General features: G+C 43.4%; 1 protein-coding gene across 3 annotated transcripts in view; it reads right to left on the bottom strand.

Annotated features, from left to right (window-relative positions):
- LOC121397098 overlaps positions 1-16,058 on the bottom strand; it is a 96,559-nt gene that overhangs the window by 69,965 nt on the left and 10,536 nt on the right. For 2 of the 3 annotated variants that reach the window (XM_041573232.1, XM_041573233.1), the window contains exon 2: positions 6,551-6,648. In XM_041573232.1, the coding sequence (XP_041429166.1) occupies positions 6,551-6,648 (98 nt within the window). Of the gene's footprint in view, positions 1-6,550; positions 6,649-8,246; positions 8,278-16,058 lie in introns of those variants that run through there. The other variant, XM_041573234.1, reaches the window with a different exon arrangement.

The following is a 16,058-nucleotide window of genomic DNA, read 5'->3' as shown; positions in this document are numbered from 1 at the left end:
GGAAACTCTCAGAATTACTCAAGTATTATAAGGGATAATGTACCCCCTACTGTATATGATAAGGATATTAGAAGTTATTGAGGGATTCTGTGACTATATAAAGTAATAAGGCTGCAGGTTGAGTTATACAGGGAACTCTCAGAATAACTCAAGTATTATAAAGGATAAAGTACCCCCTACTGTATATGATATGGATATTAGAAGTTAGTGAGGGGTTATAAGGCCATATGAAGACACAAGGCTGCAGGTTGAGTTATACAGGGAACTCTGAGTATCACTCATGTATTATAAGGCATAATGTACCCCCTACTGTAAATGATAAGGATATTAGAAGTCATTGAGGGGTTCTGTGACAAGGCTGCAGGCTGAGTTATATAGGGAACTCAGACTACCATCATGTAATATAATGTACCCCCCATTGTAAATGATAAGGATATTGGAAGTCCCTGAGGGGTTATGTGACCATATAAAGGCACAAGGCTGCAGGCTGAGTTAAAAAGGGAAGTCTGAGTATCACTTGTGTATTACAAGAAATAATGTACCCCCCACTGTAAATGATAAGGATTTGAGAAGTCACTAAGGGGGTTATGTGACCATATAAACGCACATGGGAACTCAGACTACCATTCATGTATTATAATGTACCCCACATTATAAATGATAAGGATATTGAAAGTCCCTGAGGGGTTATGTGACCATATAAAGGCACAAGGCTGCAGGCTGAGTTATACAGGGAACACTGAGTATCACCTGTGTATTAGAAGAGATAATGTACCCCTTACTGTAAATGATAAGGATATTAGAAGTCACTGATGGGTTCTGTGACCATATAAAGGCACAAGGCTGCAGGCTGAGTTATACAGGGAAATCTGAGTATCACTCATGTATTATAAGGGATAATATACCCCCTACTGTAAATGATAAGGATATTAGTAGTCACTGAGGGGTTGTTCTGTGACCATATAAAGGCACAAGGCTACAGGCTGAGTTATACAGCCTATAATCCCTGTATTATAAGGGATAATGTACCCCCTACTGTAAATGATAAGGAAATGAGAAGTCACTAAGGGGGTTATGTGACCATATAAAGGCACAAGGCTGCAGGCTGAGTTATACAGGGAACTCCAGGTATCACTTGTGTATTATAAGGCATATTGTACCCCCTACTGTAAATTATAAGGATATTAGAAGTCACTGAGGGGTACTGTGACCATATAAAAGCACAAGGCTGCAGGCTGAGTTATACAGGGAACTCTGAGTATCACTCGTGTATTATAAGGGATAATGTACCCCCTACTGTAAATTATAAGGATATGAGAAGTCAAAAAGGTTTTTTTTTGACCATATAAAGGCACAAGGCTGCAGGCTGAGTTAAAAAGGGAACTCTGAGTATCAATTGTGTATTATAAGGGATAATGTACCCCCTACTGTAAATGATAAGGATATTAGAAGTCACTAAGGAGGGTTATGTGACCATATAAAGGCACAAGGCTTCAGGCTGAGTTATACAGGGAACTCTGAGTATCACTCATGTATTACAAGGAATAATGTACCCCCCATTGTAAATTATAAGGATATGAGAAGTCACTAAGGGGGTTATGTGACCATATAAAGGTACAAGGCTGCAGGCTGAGTTATACAGGGAACCCTGAGTATCACTTGTATATTATAAGGGATAATGTACCCTCTACTGTAAATGATAAGGATATTAGAAGTTACTGAGGGGTTTCTGTGACCATATAAAGGCACAAGGCTGCAGGCTGAGTTATACAGGGAACTCCGAGTATCACTCATGTATTATAAGGGATAATGTACCCCTACTGTAAATGATAAGGATATTAGAAGTCACTGAGGGGTTGTTCTGTGACCATATGAAGGCACAAGGCTGCAGGCTGAGTTATACAGGGAACTCTGAGTATCACTCATGTATTATAAGGGATAATGTACCCCTACTGTAAATGATAAGGATACTTAGAAGTCACTGAGGGGTTCTGTGACCATAATAAAGGCACAAGGCTGCAGGCTGAGTTATACAGGGAACTCCGAGTATCAATTGTGTATTTATAAGGGATAATGTACCCCTACTGTAATGATAAGGATATTAGAAGTCACTAAGGAGGGTTATGTGACCAATAAAGGCACAAGGCTGCAGGCTGAGTTATACCAGGGAACTCTGAGTATCACTCATGTATTACAAGGATAATGTACCCCCCATTGTAAATTATAAGGATATGAAAAGTCACTAAGGGGGTTATGTGACCCATATAAAGGTACAAGGCTGCAGGCTGAGTTATACAGGGAACCCTGAGTATCACTTGTGTATTATAAGGGATAAATGTACCCCCTACTGTAAATGATAAGGATATTAGAAGTCACTGAGGGGTTCTGTGACCATATAGGCACAAGGCTGCAGGCTGAGTTATACAGGGAACCTCCGAGTATCACTCATGTATTTAAGGGATAATGTACCCCCTACTGTAAATGATAAGGATATCAGAAGTCACTGAGGGGTTGTTCTGTGACCATATAAAGGCACAAGGCTGCAGGCTGAGTTTATACAGGGAACTCCGAGTATCACTCATGTATTATAAGGGATAATGTACCCCTACTGTAAATGATAAGGATATTAGAAGTCACTAAGGAGGGTTATGTGACCATATAAAGGCACAAGGCTGCAGGCTGAGTTATACAGGGAACTCCGAGTATCAATTGTGTATTATAAGGGATAATGTACCCCCTACTGTAAATGATAAGGATATTAGAAGTCACTAAGGAGGGTTATGTGACCATATAAAGGCACAAGGCTGCAGGCTGAGTTATACAGGGAACTCTGAGTATCACTCATGTATTACAAGGAATAATGTACCCCCATTGTAAATTAAATAGGATATGAGAAGTCACTAAGGGGGTTATGTGACCCATATAAAGGTACAAGGCTGCAGGCTGAGTATGACAGGGAACCCTGAGTATCACTTGTGTATTATAAGGGGGATAATGGTACCCCTACTGTAAATGATAAGGGATATTAGAGTCACTGAGGGGTTCTGTGACCATATAAAGGCACAAGGCTGCAGGCTGAGTTATACAGGGAACTCCGAGTACACTCATGTATTATATAGGGATAATGTACCCCCTACTGGGTAAATGATAAGGGATATCAGAAGCCACTGAGGGGTTGTTCTGTTGACATATAAGGCACAAGGCTGCAGGCTGAGTTATACAGGGAACTCCCGGGATGTATCACTCATGTTTGATAAGGGGATAATGTACGCCCCTACTGTAAATGATAAGGGATATTAGAAGTCACTGAGGGGTTGTTCTGTGACCATATAAAGGCACAAGGCTGCAGGCTGAGTTATACAGGGGAACCTCGAGTATCACACACAATACCTGCTCGCGGTCACTCTTCCCGGTATCGATTAGTTTCTATCTGAAAAAGAGCAGCAACTCGTTTATCGCCGCCTGGTTATCACCCCTTTTACTAAACCCCGTCCTCGGTGTCCCCGACTTCATAATCGTGCAGGGTGGGACAGAGATTGGGGGCGCTGCTCTGTGCGACACTGTAATGAGACTTTTTTCTATATTATATACGATTTTATGAACGACTCTTCATGGATATTCCCTGTTCCAAGCAGCCTGAGCCATGGAAAGCCAAAGCTTTTAGCTAGAGCTGCCATTGGTACAGAGCTGTCATGTGACTAGTGACTGGGAGGGACGTGGTCTACAGGCCTTGCTAGAGTTGTGGCCCTTTTACCAACTCCCTTCTGTAGGGGCCCTCTTGTTTCTGATGTAGCACAGATTTCAGCAATGCATTTCCATATTTCAGTCCCTCCTTTTTAATCCACTTCCTGGTTGCTAGGGGAAATTGGTCCTAGCAACCAGGTGGCCTCTGAAAATCCAAACTAGACAGTTAATGAACAAAATGCTCCAGACTTTACAACCATTCAAATGAGTTGTTCACCTTTAAAATTAACTTTTCTTATGATATAGAGAGTGATATTCTGAGACAATTTGCAACTGGCTTTTAATTTATTATTTATAGTTTTTGAGTTATTTGGCCGCTCTCCAGTTTGCAACTTCTTTAAGCTGGTTGCTATGGTCCAAATTCCCCTAGCAACCATGCATTGATTTGAATATGAGACTGGAATATGAATAGGAGAGAGTGTGAATAGAAAGAGGAGTAATAAAAAGCAAGTTGTGGGTTCATTTAACAGTCTGGTACCAAATAAAGATGCCGCACTTAATTAAACATAAGTGACAGTTGTGCTTGTTGTGTAGACTTTGTGTTGGTGCCACTTATCTGTAATCCCTGCTGTTGTCTCCATGAATTCCACGACACACAATGTGTAATCACTTAGTGGATATCCACGTTCCCAGGGAGTGCAGTATCCACTCTGTCGTCCTGCCTCTCCTGTTGTGTAGAACTGGCCCACTAGCTAAGGCCGGGGTCGCTGACCCTAACGGACACTGGAACCTTCAGGTCTAACCCCAGAGAAGGGACCTTGACTAATGAACCTTCTGCTTCTTATCAAACATTCCCTGAGTCCCTAACTGGGCCCTAGATCTGCACCAGCTACAGTGAGGCCCTATTGGAACAGGAACCTGAGGAGCCTCAATTGCAGTGAGAGTGAAATCCTTCCCTGACTAGGGTTGTACCTCACCCCTTACAACTGAACACATAATGAATCCACAGCCTGTATGGCTAATTAGCAATTCCATTTACATACATCATACATAGGGTTGCCACCTTTTATGGAAAAAATACCGGCCTTCCTGTATATTTATTTTTTCCCTATTAAAGGAGAAGGAAAGGCTGGAGACACTTGGGGTGCCAAACGTTAGGCACCCCCAAGTGATTGTAGCGACTTACCAAAAACCCAGGGCCGGTGCTCCTATCAGGAGAAATCTGCACTGGCCCTGGTTATAGGAGCGAGCACCACGGAGATATCTACTTCCGTCTTCGCGCAGCTGCGCATTTCCCCGGACTGACGCATGCGCATTTGAACGAAAAAGCCAACTTTAAAGTTAAAGTTCGGCTTTTAGTTCTAATGCGCATGTGCAGCTGCGCGAAGACGGAAATAGATCTCTCCATGGTGCTCGCTCCTATAACCCAGGGCCAGTGCAGATTTCTCCCGATAGGAGCACCGGCCCTGGGTTTTTGGAAAGTCACTACAATCACTTGGGGTGCCTAACGTTTGGCACCCCCAAGTATCTCCAGCCTTTCCTTCTCCTTTAATACCATTGGGATCAACCATTATTTTTACCAGCCAGGTTAGTAAAATACCGGCCAGGTGGCAACCCTGAAGATGCATGGCTGAACAGAGAGATCCCATAAAACTATGGCAGCATAGGTATTCCCTGTACTAAGCACAATTCAGCAGGAACAGTCCCCTAAGTTTGCTCATAGTCTGTACAGAGAGATCCCATAAAACTATGGCAGCATAGGTATTCCTCTGTACTAAGCACAATTCAGCAGGAACAGCCCCAAAGTTTGCTCATAGTCTGTACAGAGAGATCCCATAAAACTATGGCAGCATAGGTATTCCTCTGTACTAAGCACAATTCAGCAGGAACAGCCCCAAAGTTTGCTCATAGTCTGTACAGAGAGATCCCATAAAACTATGGCAGCATAGGTATTCCCTGTACTAAGCACAATTCAGCAGGAACAGCCCCAAAGTTTGCTCATAGTCTGTACAGAGAGATCCATAAAACTATGGCAACATAGGTATTACCTGTACCTTTAAGCACAATTCAGCAGGAACAGCCCCCATTATGGCCCTATCACAAGAGTCTTAATACATTAAGAGAAGACAGTGGAGATGATACTTAACCTTTCTGCCTGCCCAGTGCTCCTTTTTCATTTCAACCTCATTGAGTATTTGGATATAAATAGAGAGTCACCATGTTTATTACTCCCAGGTGTTCCTTATACAGGCAGCCATCACTGATAAAGGAGAACTAACCCCCCTTTAGTCAAAAGTCCCCAACCCCTCCCCCCTCAGAAATAGTGACACACATGCAGAGTCAGCGCAGCGGAGCTCACGGGCGACATCTTCGGTATTCTCAGTAATGTGAGCACCGTATTGGCGCAGAGTTGGAGAAATCTGCGCTTCGAGACAACTGCGCATGCGGCAAAAGTAAAGGAAATTGCCGAAGGGACCAGATTATTACCGAAGCGCGGTTGAGCTCTGCTGCTGCTGTGCGTCACTATTTCTAGATGGGACACAATTCAGGGTAACACTGAGCAGGGGGGCAGCAGTGGGACTAGAGGGGGTTAAGTTCTCCTTTAAATGAGTTGTCCCCTTAACATAACTTTAAGTATGATAGAGAGTGATATTCAATTTGCAATTGGTTTTTATTATTTGTGGTTTTTGAGTTATTTAGTTTTTTACAGCAGCTCTCTAGTTTGTAATTTCAGCAATCTGGTTGCTAGGGTCCAAATTACCCTAGCAACCATGCACTGATTTGAATAAGAGACTGGAATAGGAATAGGAGAGATAGTTATAAATACACTGGGCAGGATGATCAATGAATGAGCAGTTTGACTCACTGGCTCTGGAGAGAGCTGTGCCGGGTTATCAGGATCTCATTCTTTTTTCTTTCCTCCCGTTGGTGCTGGAGTGGTCGCCTTCTGTGATACTCCTTCATCTGTGGAGAAAATGGGACAGAGTTACACCATGCTTAGCTATGGATAAAGGGGAAGCAAACCAGAGTGTGAGCTCATACGCTTATCTCCCATAATTCCACAGGTTCTAAGTCGTATAAAAGTCAGTTTGAGGGTTATTGAGGTTTTGTTGCTTTTGTATCTCTTTCTGCTTAAAGCGAATCTGTCATCAGTTGAGAAGGAAACATATTGCAGAAGTGGCAAATGATTAGGTGCTGGGTTACATGAGTAACTAAGTGCTTCAGTGAGTGCTTCACAACAGACCCTGCAGCTTTCACTGTGAGCAGAAAAACCTCTGTATCTATGGTTCACTCAAAAGAGGGACAAACGCACATTCCTGAATATAAAACATAATAATCCATTGGATCAGGGCTACAGCTTCCAGCCCAAAAGCCAAGATGTGGATCAACAACATACAGGGTCGGACTGGGCCGGCAGCGATAGAAAAGATGTTATTTTAGATACTCGGGCATACAACTCCCAGCATCCTCCCTGCTAGTGCAACATACAGGAATATGTGGCACAACAGGATCAAACTTTTTGTTCTATATGTGACATTTGCTACTAAAGTTACACTTCCTACTCTGAATGCAGAACCCCCTGTACCCCCTCAGTGGTTGCCCCCATCACTGTCTCACTGATCTGTGTCTCTAGCCATTGCTAAACTACCCAGCAGTCCCTGTGATAACTAGTAGCTGAGCTGTAGTTCAGTGACAGACACAGAGCTAAATGGGGACAGGGGGAGTCCAGTCAGGGGTCCCAGGAGATCTGATGGGGGCGCTGCTTCTAAAGCTGCTTATGTTTGGACTTTATTAGTGTTGTTTTAGACTGTGCAAGTTTGATCTGTACCTGAGCATGTGATTGGCTGTCAGTTACTGGGATATCATGCCTTATCTCCGTGACATCACTCCCAGCTCAGCCTGATTGGCTGAAAGCTGCAAGGAAGGTGATGTAACGGCTCAGGTACAGATGACCGTTATTTCATTTCTGGACTCAGAGGTAAGTGCAGCTGATCCATTTACGGGGAGCAGGGGGGGCATATTTAGATGATACAAAGGGCAATTTCGGGTGTTTTGTCACCCATCATTTATAGCAGCTTGGGTAGTGGGGCCATCGCTGCCAAAATTGTCCCATTGCCTAGCACTCTAATTGCTTGGGGAGCTGCTTGTCATGAAACTGTTCCAAATGACATGTGTGTGACAAGCAGGAAAGGGGGAGTCATTTAAGGCAACTTGGCATGACTTTCCTGCAATAAATACACTATGATGGTATAAGATCCATTGTGCTCTCTGGCTATTACTTTATTTACATGTGACATGTCTGTAATTGTACACGGGGACTGCAGCCTGTTGAGAGGCACTGAACATATATTCCATTAATACTGACTTGTCTTTTTATTTGGATACAGACACCTACATATTACACTTATACAGGGAATCAGCTGAAAATGGGCTTCTGATGGCAGCCCTGCCCCCCAATCTACTAACACATGTGGGTGTCAAAGTGCCTAAAATCTCCCCATATTCCTCTCTAATGGGAGTGAGAGCAGAAAAACTTCTAAGGCAATGGGTGTTTGGTTTACTTGTTTTTGTAGTTTTTTCTGAACCATTAGACAATTTCTCTGCCTCTGCTGTAAATGCCAACGGTCATTTTCCAACTGTCATTTGCCAACGGTCATTTGCCAACGGTCACATCATCGTAGCGACAGTCAGTGGCCTCAGCACTAGAGTGGGGGACGGTTCAGAGAGGCTTAAGTAGAAAGACAAGTAGCACAAATCAGAAGAATAAATGTCTGCCCTTAGGATTCCTGCATTATGGGTGCAGGGGGCACTGATCAGAGCAGAGCTGGTTATGTAGCCCCCCTGTATTGATATAACCAAGGAATCATAGAGCATGATGGGATCTGTAGTCCTGTACAAGCCAGCCCTGATCATGACATTATAAGCAATACAAACGCTACCTACCTCTTATGGTCAACCCTTATAGTGCATCATGGGAGATGAAGGCCTTTCCACATGCCAGTGATAAAAGTCTACAGCCTGGTTGCCCAAAATTTTTGTCAGCTAAATAGCACACGCAACAGCAGTCAGGCTCCCTCACTTCCAGTAATAGCCTTATAGTGGGTAAAGACCTCACAGTGCATTATGGGATCTGTTTATGCATTGCCATTTATTTGCTCCTTCTAACAGTCTCTTATTTCTCCCAAAAAGTGAAATATCCTGTGCGATTTGAGAGAGAGAGAGAGATATTTGTGAGAGAGCGATTTGAGAGAGAGAGAGCGATTTGAGAGACAGCTATTGTGAGAGAGAGAGACATCAAAAAGAAGAAGAGAGAAGCAAGGAGAAGAAAGAAGAAGAGAAAGAAGAAAGAAGAAAGAAAAAAGAAGAAAGAAGACTTCAGTGACCCCCTGCCAGAGATAACATCTTCCCATTTGGGATCCTCTGGACAAAGGTACTGCTCCTGTATTTCCCCCTCTATAACATGTGCTTGGAACAGTAAGATTAGCTTATCCCTTGGCTGTAGGAGTTGCCATGCTGCTCATTATAGATGTAGCTATAACTGTTCTTCTTTATTCTCACCTGTAGATTTGTGAGTCGGGGGATTCATCTTTTATCTGTCCCTGTACATGGCAGCCCCCCCCTCCCCGGTTGGTCCCAACCCACTATTGTCCCTGAAATTGACTGTACAGCCCCACCCCAGCAATGCACTTTATCCACTACTAAAAACTGGACTGTATGTTTCCAATTCCAGGGCACCCCTAACATTGGGCTCCGCTGGAAAATTTCCAGGGTGGGGCAAATGATGTATTATGCAATTTAGAGCAGATGGGGAGCCAATCAGAGCATTAGAAAGTTCCAGTTCAACAGGTTCATGAAAAGCACAATAAAATAGGGCTCATTTACTATTGCGCTGGGCATAATATCATGACAAATAAATCCTATTAGTAAATGTGCTTGTTCCTATGTGCTGTCCCTATACATATGGCACCTCTCCACATTAACTCTAACCTTCCCAAATCTCTATTTTATATTACAGGGGCGTCGGAGATGGGCCTGCGTGCCATCATGGACCTTTATATAAAAGGCAATCAGAAGGTAAGTCTGCTCTCTAAAGTGGCTGCTGATAAAGGTACCCGAGGGTTAAAGGGGATACTAACCCAATGATAAACATTGTGTATCTTCCATATAAATGTGATTAAAAAGAAATATAACAGGGTTTAGCTTAGTGTTTGCCCGACTGTTACAATTCCCATATTTAGTGTTAACTTACTAGTGAGTTCCATGTTATTTGCTCTGTCTATAGAGATCAATGTAACAGCTCCCCTAGTGGTAATAAATACTATTGCTTTGCTTATTGTGCCTATAGGAAGAAATTGTTACTCTCATTATTACTGGGGATTAAACACAAACTGCTGGAAACCTTAATGTCTTCTTGTTTCTTAAATTTCTCTAGGGCTTAGAGAGGATCTACATGGAGGAGGAGGGGATCTGTGAGATCATGGAGTTTGAGGGACCACTGGCGGCCCTTTATTTGAAGTGCATGAGGCAGGACATCATATGCCAAATGAAATGGGCACTCTTTGATTATTGGATGGCCAAAGACAACATGCGAAACACCAGGTGGTGGAAGATCAGATTGATGTCCGAGTTCCAGCAGGACAAGAGGAAGGCCAAAGCCCAACTGAGATACCTCTACAAAATACTAGAGGCGATAAACAGGGCAATTCTCCGAAGAACATGGAGAGATATCCAGGTACAGCATCTAATGAATATATTTCTTAAAATATCACTATTTTGTAATGGAAAGTATAAGGGGCTGATGTATTGAAATCCATTGCAATGCTGCGATTTTGTGAAAAACAACCACAAAAGAACATATAACTCCTGCGCAACTGAAACCTATTGAGATGCCATAGAAACCAATGGGAAGTGTATATTCATCATTTTGGAAAGGAATTGGGATTGATCAAAAGGCTTGAAAATAAAGAGAAACCTGCGATTTGCAACTTGTCCATGATCACAAAAAGTCGAGGGAAATGGTGCAAAAGCATTTAGTATAGTAATGTTAATTTGCTTACCTGCCATATTTCTGATTAAATTGCCCCAAAATGTAATGGAATTTCTACATAGATATCACTTGCTAATGTAAAAACCGTTGGTATGAGTTTAACGTTATTTTGTTTATTTTTGCAGACAGCCCTCACAACCACCAAGCGGCCACCAACACCACCGGCAGTTTCCTCTGTGTAAGTCATCTTCATGACACAGAGGTAAGTGAGCCATTCGCAATTCCACCCAGCGCTGCCTCCACTCTAATCCACCATAATTCCGCACATGCGTGCTCCCCCCTTATAAACCAAAAATATGGCCCATAGACAGGAGCACCCTTAAGCCACTTGGAGACCTGGCTTCCTTTCCACTCCATCCTCAGAACTTAAAAAAGCCGGGTCTATAGTCTGCCTGCCGACCCAATGGAATGGAATGGAATGCAGTAGTCACCTAGCAGCTTAATGGCGCTATCATGTGTATGCTGCCCCATATTCCCCTCTAGTATTCAATTCCCTCCACTGTAATTCCACCCAGCGGATGCCCCCATTACACCTGTAATTATAAGTTTCCACAGACAGGAGCACCCTTAAGCTGCTCAGGTAACCCTGCATTTCTTGGTACTCCATCCCACCAGTCTGCAAAAGGCGGGTCTGAGCTACTTTGGGGTCCAATGGAATGAAAGAAATGCAGCTAGTTTCACCTAAGCAGCTTAATTGGTGCGAATGGCGTATGCTGCCCTATTTCCCTCTGGTTCTCCCTACCCTGCTTTTCCTTGCTTTAATTGAGTGCATTGATCCTGGCGAGACAAAATACGATCGCCGTCTAACGGGTCCCTAGAGCGAACAGGAATTTTTTCCTCTAGGGAAAAGTGAAGCAGGATCTCTTAGAGGTTTTTCCTTCCTTCCAGGATCAAATACGCCACAGTTTTAGTCTACATTATTATCAGATAAAAATCTCGTGACTACACAGACTTATCAAAACCACCAAGAGCTGTCATGCCTGTGGTGGCTTTATTCCCTGCGCGGTACTTGGTCCCATTTCGGGAGCACCGGTAACCAACAACATCATAGACGGGGCCGGATGTCGTTGAAAATCGGAATGAAATAACGACTGAGAACGAACGAAACAGGAAAAGTTAAAGAGAAGCGGAACAATGAACGTGAATTTACTCATGTTTCTTGTTTATAAGATAAACATGCTTTCCATGGTACTTATGTCAGTGTTGATTCCTTACACCCCACCCAGCACTTTCAGTACCTGTGGTCCATGTGACACGTGCCATTCTCCCGGGTACAGCTTGCTCCACCAAGCATTTCTCACCACTGCGTGACTTAACTGGTTGGAGCTTCTGTTTCTAATGGTCATCCTGGACGAATCTTACCCTCCATTCCCCATCATGAATTATGTAGGCTGTAACTCATGTACCCCACTGCATATACAGACATAATAAAGCTGGAGGGAAAGATTAAAAATAATATATACTGAGTTTAAAGTTGATACAGTACTCTCAATGATCATTGCAGTTAAGAAACAAATCCTTCTAAAAGGGAAGTATTAAAAAACACAAGACAACATATTTACTGTATTTCAGATGCACAGGATGTTATCCAATTCATAGTCAGACACCATTCTAGTGCTCATCACCATAAGGGTCAAAGGTTTAAAGTGCCACAACACAAATATTCATTGGAGCAGATGAAGAATTTTTGCCTGTGGGTAACCCAAAAGCTCTAAATCTGCTCTGTAGGGATCATTATTGGCAGTCATTGCCCCCGATGTACTCCAGAAAGCAAAGCAAAAGAACAATAATGTACAGAATCATCCATGCTATTAGAACCCCCATACTACAGAGAAACCATTATTTCTTAGATTTGTGACACACAGGTGACTTTATTTTCGTCATAGACCCATTACCCTTTCACCCAAATTATGGATCCCGTATCCTGTTTGTTACTTGTTGCTCCCCAGAATTTTTTATTTAAAGAACAGATCTTGACACGTTAGGTGCAGAATGAGGGAAGCAAGTGCAATTCTAGGCGCGGCTATGCTCAGCGGTTTAGCCCGTACCAGCACAATTGATAATGTGTAGGTCTCAAGGTAGAGAAGAAGTGAGACTCCTGGGTGTGCCGGACACCTCAGTTCACCGAGCCGGCGATGCACTACGAAGACAGAGGAGTGAACAAAACTCTGACCCACATTCTCCTTCCTTGCGCGAACTCAGACCGATGGGAAGTTACCCAGGTTAGCAGCAAAGACAGAGAATACCGTTGTAACACGACGGTGCCTTATGGCTCAAACACTGGTCAGGCGACACGGCTTCCCAGATGAGGAATCTGATTGTCCGTCGCTTCACAGATGGAGCCTAGATCCCTTTTTGGAGTCCCGGATAGCCTAAAACAGAAAATATCGAGGATGTCACTGAGGGGTAATCAACAAATAAAAGATCATACCTTTTTGTCGACTTCCCCATCGGTGCTCTAAAAAAAAGACTCAACGGTAGTGTTGATCCGATTCTACTGACTTCCCAAAGTCACGAAAAATAATATATGAGTGTTTGCCTCCCTGGTGCGGCCCGTGCCCCTGTTTCGGTCGCATCAGACCAAGAACGCACTCTCCGGAAGTTCCTCAGGGTCTAACTGGAACACAAAAGTTGAGCACCAGACCAACACGATTATTCGGCACCAGCCCAGCAAGTTAAGACCCGACACGAAATTAACCCAAATGTTCAACAAAGAGAATATCCGTGGACACTCCATTTAAATAGCACACAATTGATCTGCTCACTGGCAACAATTATCTCTAACGGCCCGTCAGACCACAGAGAAGCGTACAAGATCAATGGGATTGAGTGCGGGTCTAAAGTGGCTTCAGATTAGAAAGTCGAAAGAGGCAGATAAAAAAAACATTCCTCCAAAAGTTTGTGCAAAGAAAGGGGCAACTGGCATATAACCACCGATCAAACTGACCGCCGATCTCTAACTGGTCCTAACCAGATAAGTCCATGCCTAAGGTGTTGTTTTACTCACGCGACTTTTGGATCCCGGTTTTACAACCAACATTTTAGTCTGTCACCAATCATACAGTAGAATTCCAGTGTATATTTACATTCTCTCGAGAACTCAATATTCTCCGCGACAATTCCGGAGTTCTCAGTCCGTTATTCTTCTAAATCTGTATCGTGGTTTGTTTCCTCAAATCTTCATTTGGAACTCTCTCTAGGTTGAGATTGCTATGGAATACAGCTAAGTTTTTCTCTGGTTATAGAAATCCCACAAGTAATCCTAGCAATCATGCCGGTTTTTACTACGGGAGGTGTTTCTCACCTCCCAAAATCTCACTTATTATAGTCAAATGTAACCCAACATAATAGAGCAAGAACATACCATTACAGTGCATCTTGGGTATGCTAAAATCCTCGACTCACTCATGAGAGAAAGTGAAAATGGACCCTCGAAACAACCTATGTGTCTCCAGGTCACAAAAATTCAATATAATTGGATGGAGGCCATCATCCTCCAATGATGACTATGAGGGAGACCAAAAGAAGCTAAAATCTTCAATAATTAGACCATACCATAGACCTTTTAGGATGCGTAAAGTGCAGCTCACGATGCACAAATTATTTAAGGCTCCACGAGTACATTACTGCCGCCTGTAGAGTGCTACTCCTCCGTACAGTTTTAGCTAGGCGAACACACGTCACTCTTTACCAGTTTTTTTGACTGGTCCTTGCCGCTATGTTGGACTTGGTGGTTTTTACTCGCAACACGAATGCTTTATTAAACAGCAAAGGTTGTATTGACTAATACTCTCAAGTGAATGACACTTAACACCCTCACGTGACACTCTCTCTCAGCCGGAAACCATTTGCGGAAGTACCTAAAGCCCCTTACCTGCATAGGGGAATATCATGACGTTGTAAAATTTTCACAGTGCTCGCCACTTAGTTACAGAAGATCAGTCAAGCCAATTCATAAAACAACAATATCTGAACTACATATCAAAAATCCCTCCAAGAGAGTGTAATAAATCCACAGATGGACAACGGGGCTGGCTAAACACAAAACACACTAAGCTCCTAAAAGAATGTACACTCTTACAAAGAACACAAAACCCTTTAGTGGCCATACTTTCGCATTCACTCACTTTTACTTGTCTTCTTGAGGAAAGGTTACTGGACTTACCTATAATACTCCACGGACCGTGCCAGCGGAGAGTACCCTAGCCCTTTTTCCTCTAAACTTTGTCTCATTGTACACAAAGGCAGTGCAAAGACACCAGACCTCAAACAGTAGAAGATCCAACCGTTAGCACCACAACATGTGTCCCCAAGGTGGATGTATTCTATAAATCATCTGGCCTAGGGTGCAACGAATTCTGCCAAGAATACCGGTAGTTCCACCTTAGCACGACTCTTTGGGGCTTTCATTGGGATGGTTACGATGCCCCTGGGACCTCATTGGAAATAGACCGAGCCACACCAATCGCACGTTCTCCACTATTGGCACTCCTTACGCCCACTACAGAAATCAACGCTGTACATCTCTCGTGCGTGTGTGGTACACAAGTACACACAACCATCCACCAGCAATCGAAAAGCTTTGAATAGGAGCTCAAAGGTCAAGTTCAAGCTTTGCAAATGGTCACACAGAGGTCGCTGGTTAAGTTGCTGGGTGGTCCAGATGGTGACTTATGGAAGTGGTATAATCCAGTGCGACTCAAGTAAGCCTATCCATTATTGCCCTTAGAATAGTCTGAGAGGTGCTTATACTTCCCACAGTTTTGCTCAGGGAAAAATAATCTCAGTCTCTCTGTCTTCAACAGTAACAAAAAGAAGTGAACACCCGAGGGAGCACAACCAACCAGCGATTAGGTTACGTGAGAGGGGAATGAGCAAGTGGTGATTTGTTTCTCCCAGCCAAACCTCACCTGATATCAATGGCGCCCCCTCTATCATTTAGAATATAACAGCTACACCCGGATATATGAGACTACGCAATTGTCGCTAGGCTAGCTCGTGATTCAAAATGCAGATTGTTCCTCGAGTAACATAGATTCATAGCCGGTACTGCTGGAAGTCTGGCCGCATGTTAATTAAGTTGCCCTGACGAGGATGTGCACTGCAGAGAGAATTCTGGCGACCATTACCCCTGACAACGAACTTGCTGAATTTTTTCTTAGCTTTCTAGACACCTATCACCATCAGCGTGGTATGTGGTGTCCCCACAGACTTCTACACAGGTTACCACATATCCGATTGTGTGGCAAATCACAGTGGAACTAGACGAACCACACGCCAAGTATGGCCTAACGCTACTCATGCTACAAGCATGTGAAAACAGTAG

Source organism: Xenopus laevis, chromosome 8L (genome assembly GCF_017654675.1).
Source record: "Xenopus laevis strain J_2021 chromosome 8L, Xenopus_laevis_v10.1, whole genome shotgun sequence".
In the NCBI taxonomy this organism is placed as follows: domain Eukaryota; kingdom Metazoa; phylum Chordata; class Amphibia; order Anura; family Pipidae; genus Xenopus; species Xenopus laevis.
Note: the sequence above shows the minus strand (reverse complement) of the source record. Positions and strands in the feature narration are given on the sequence as shown.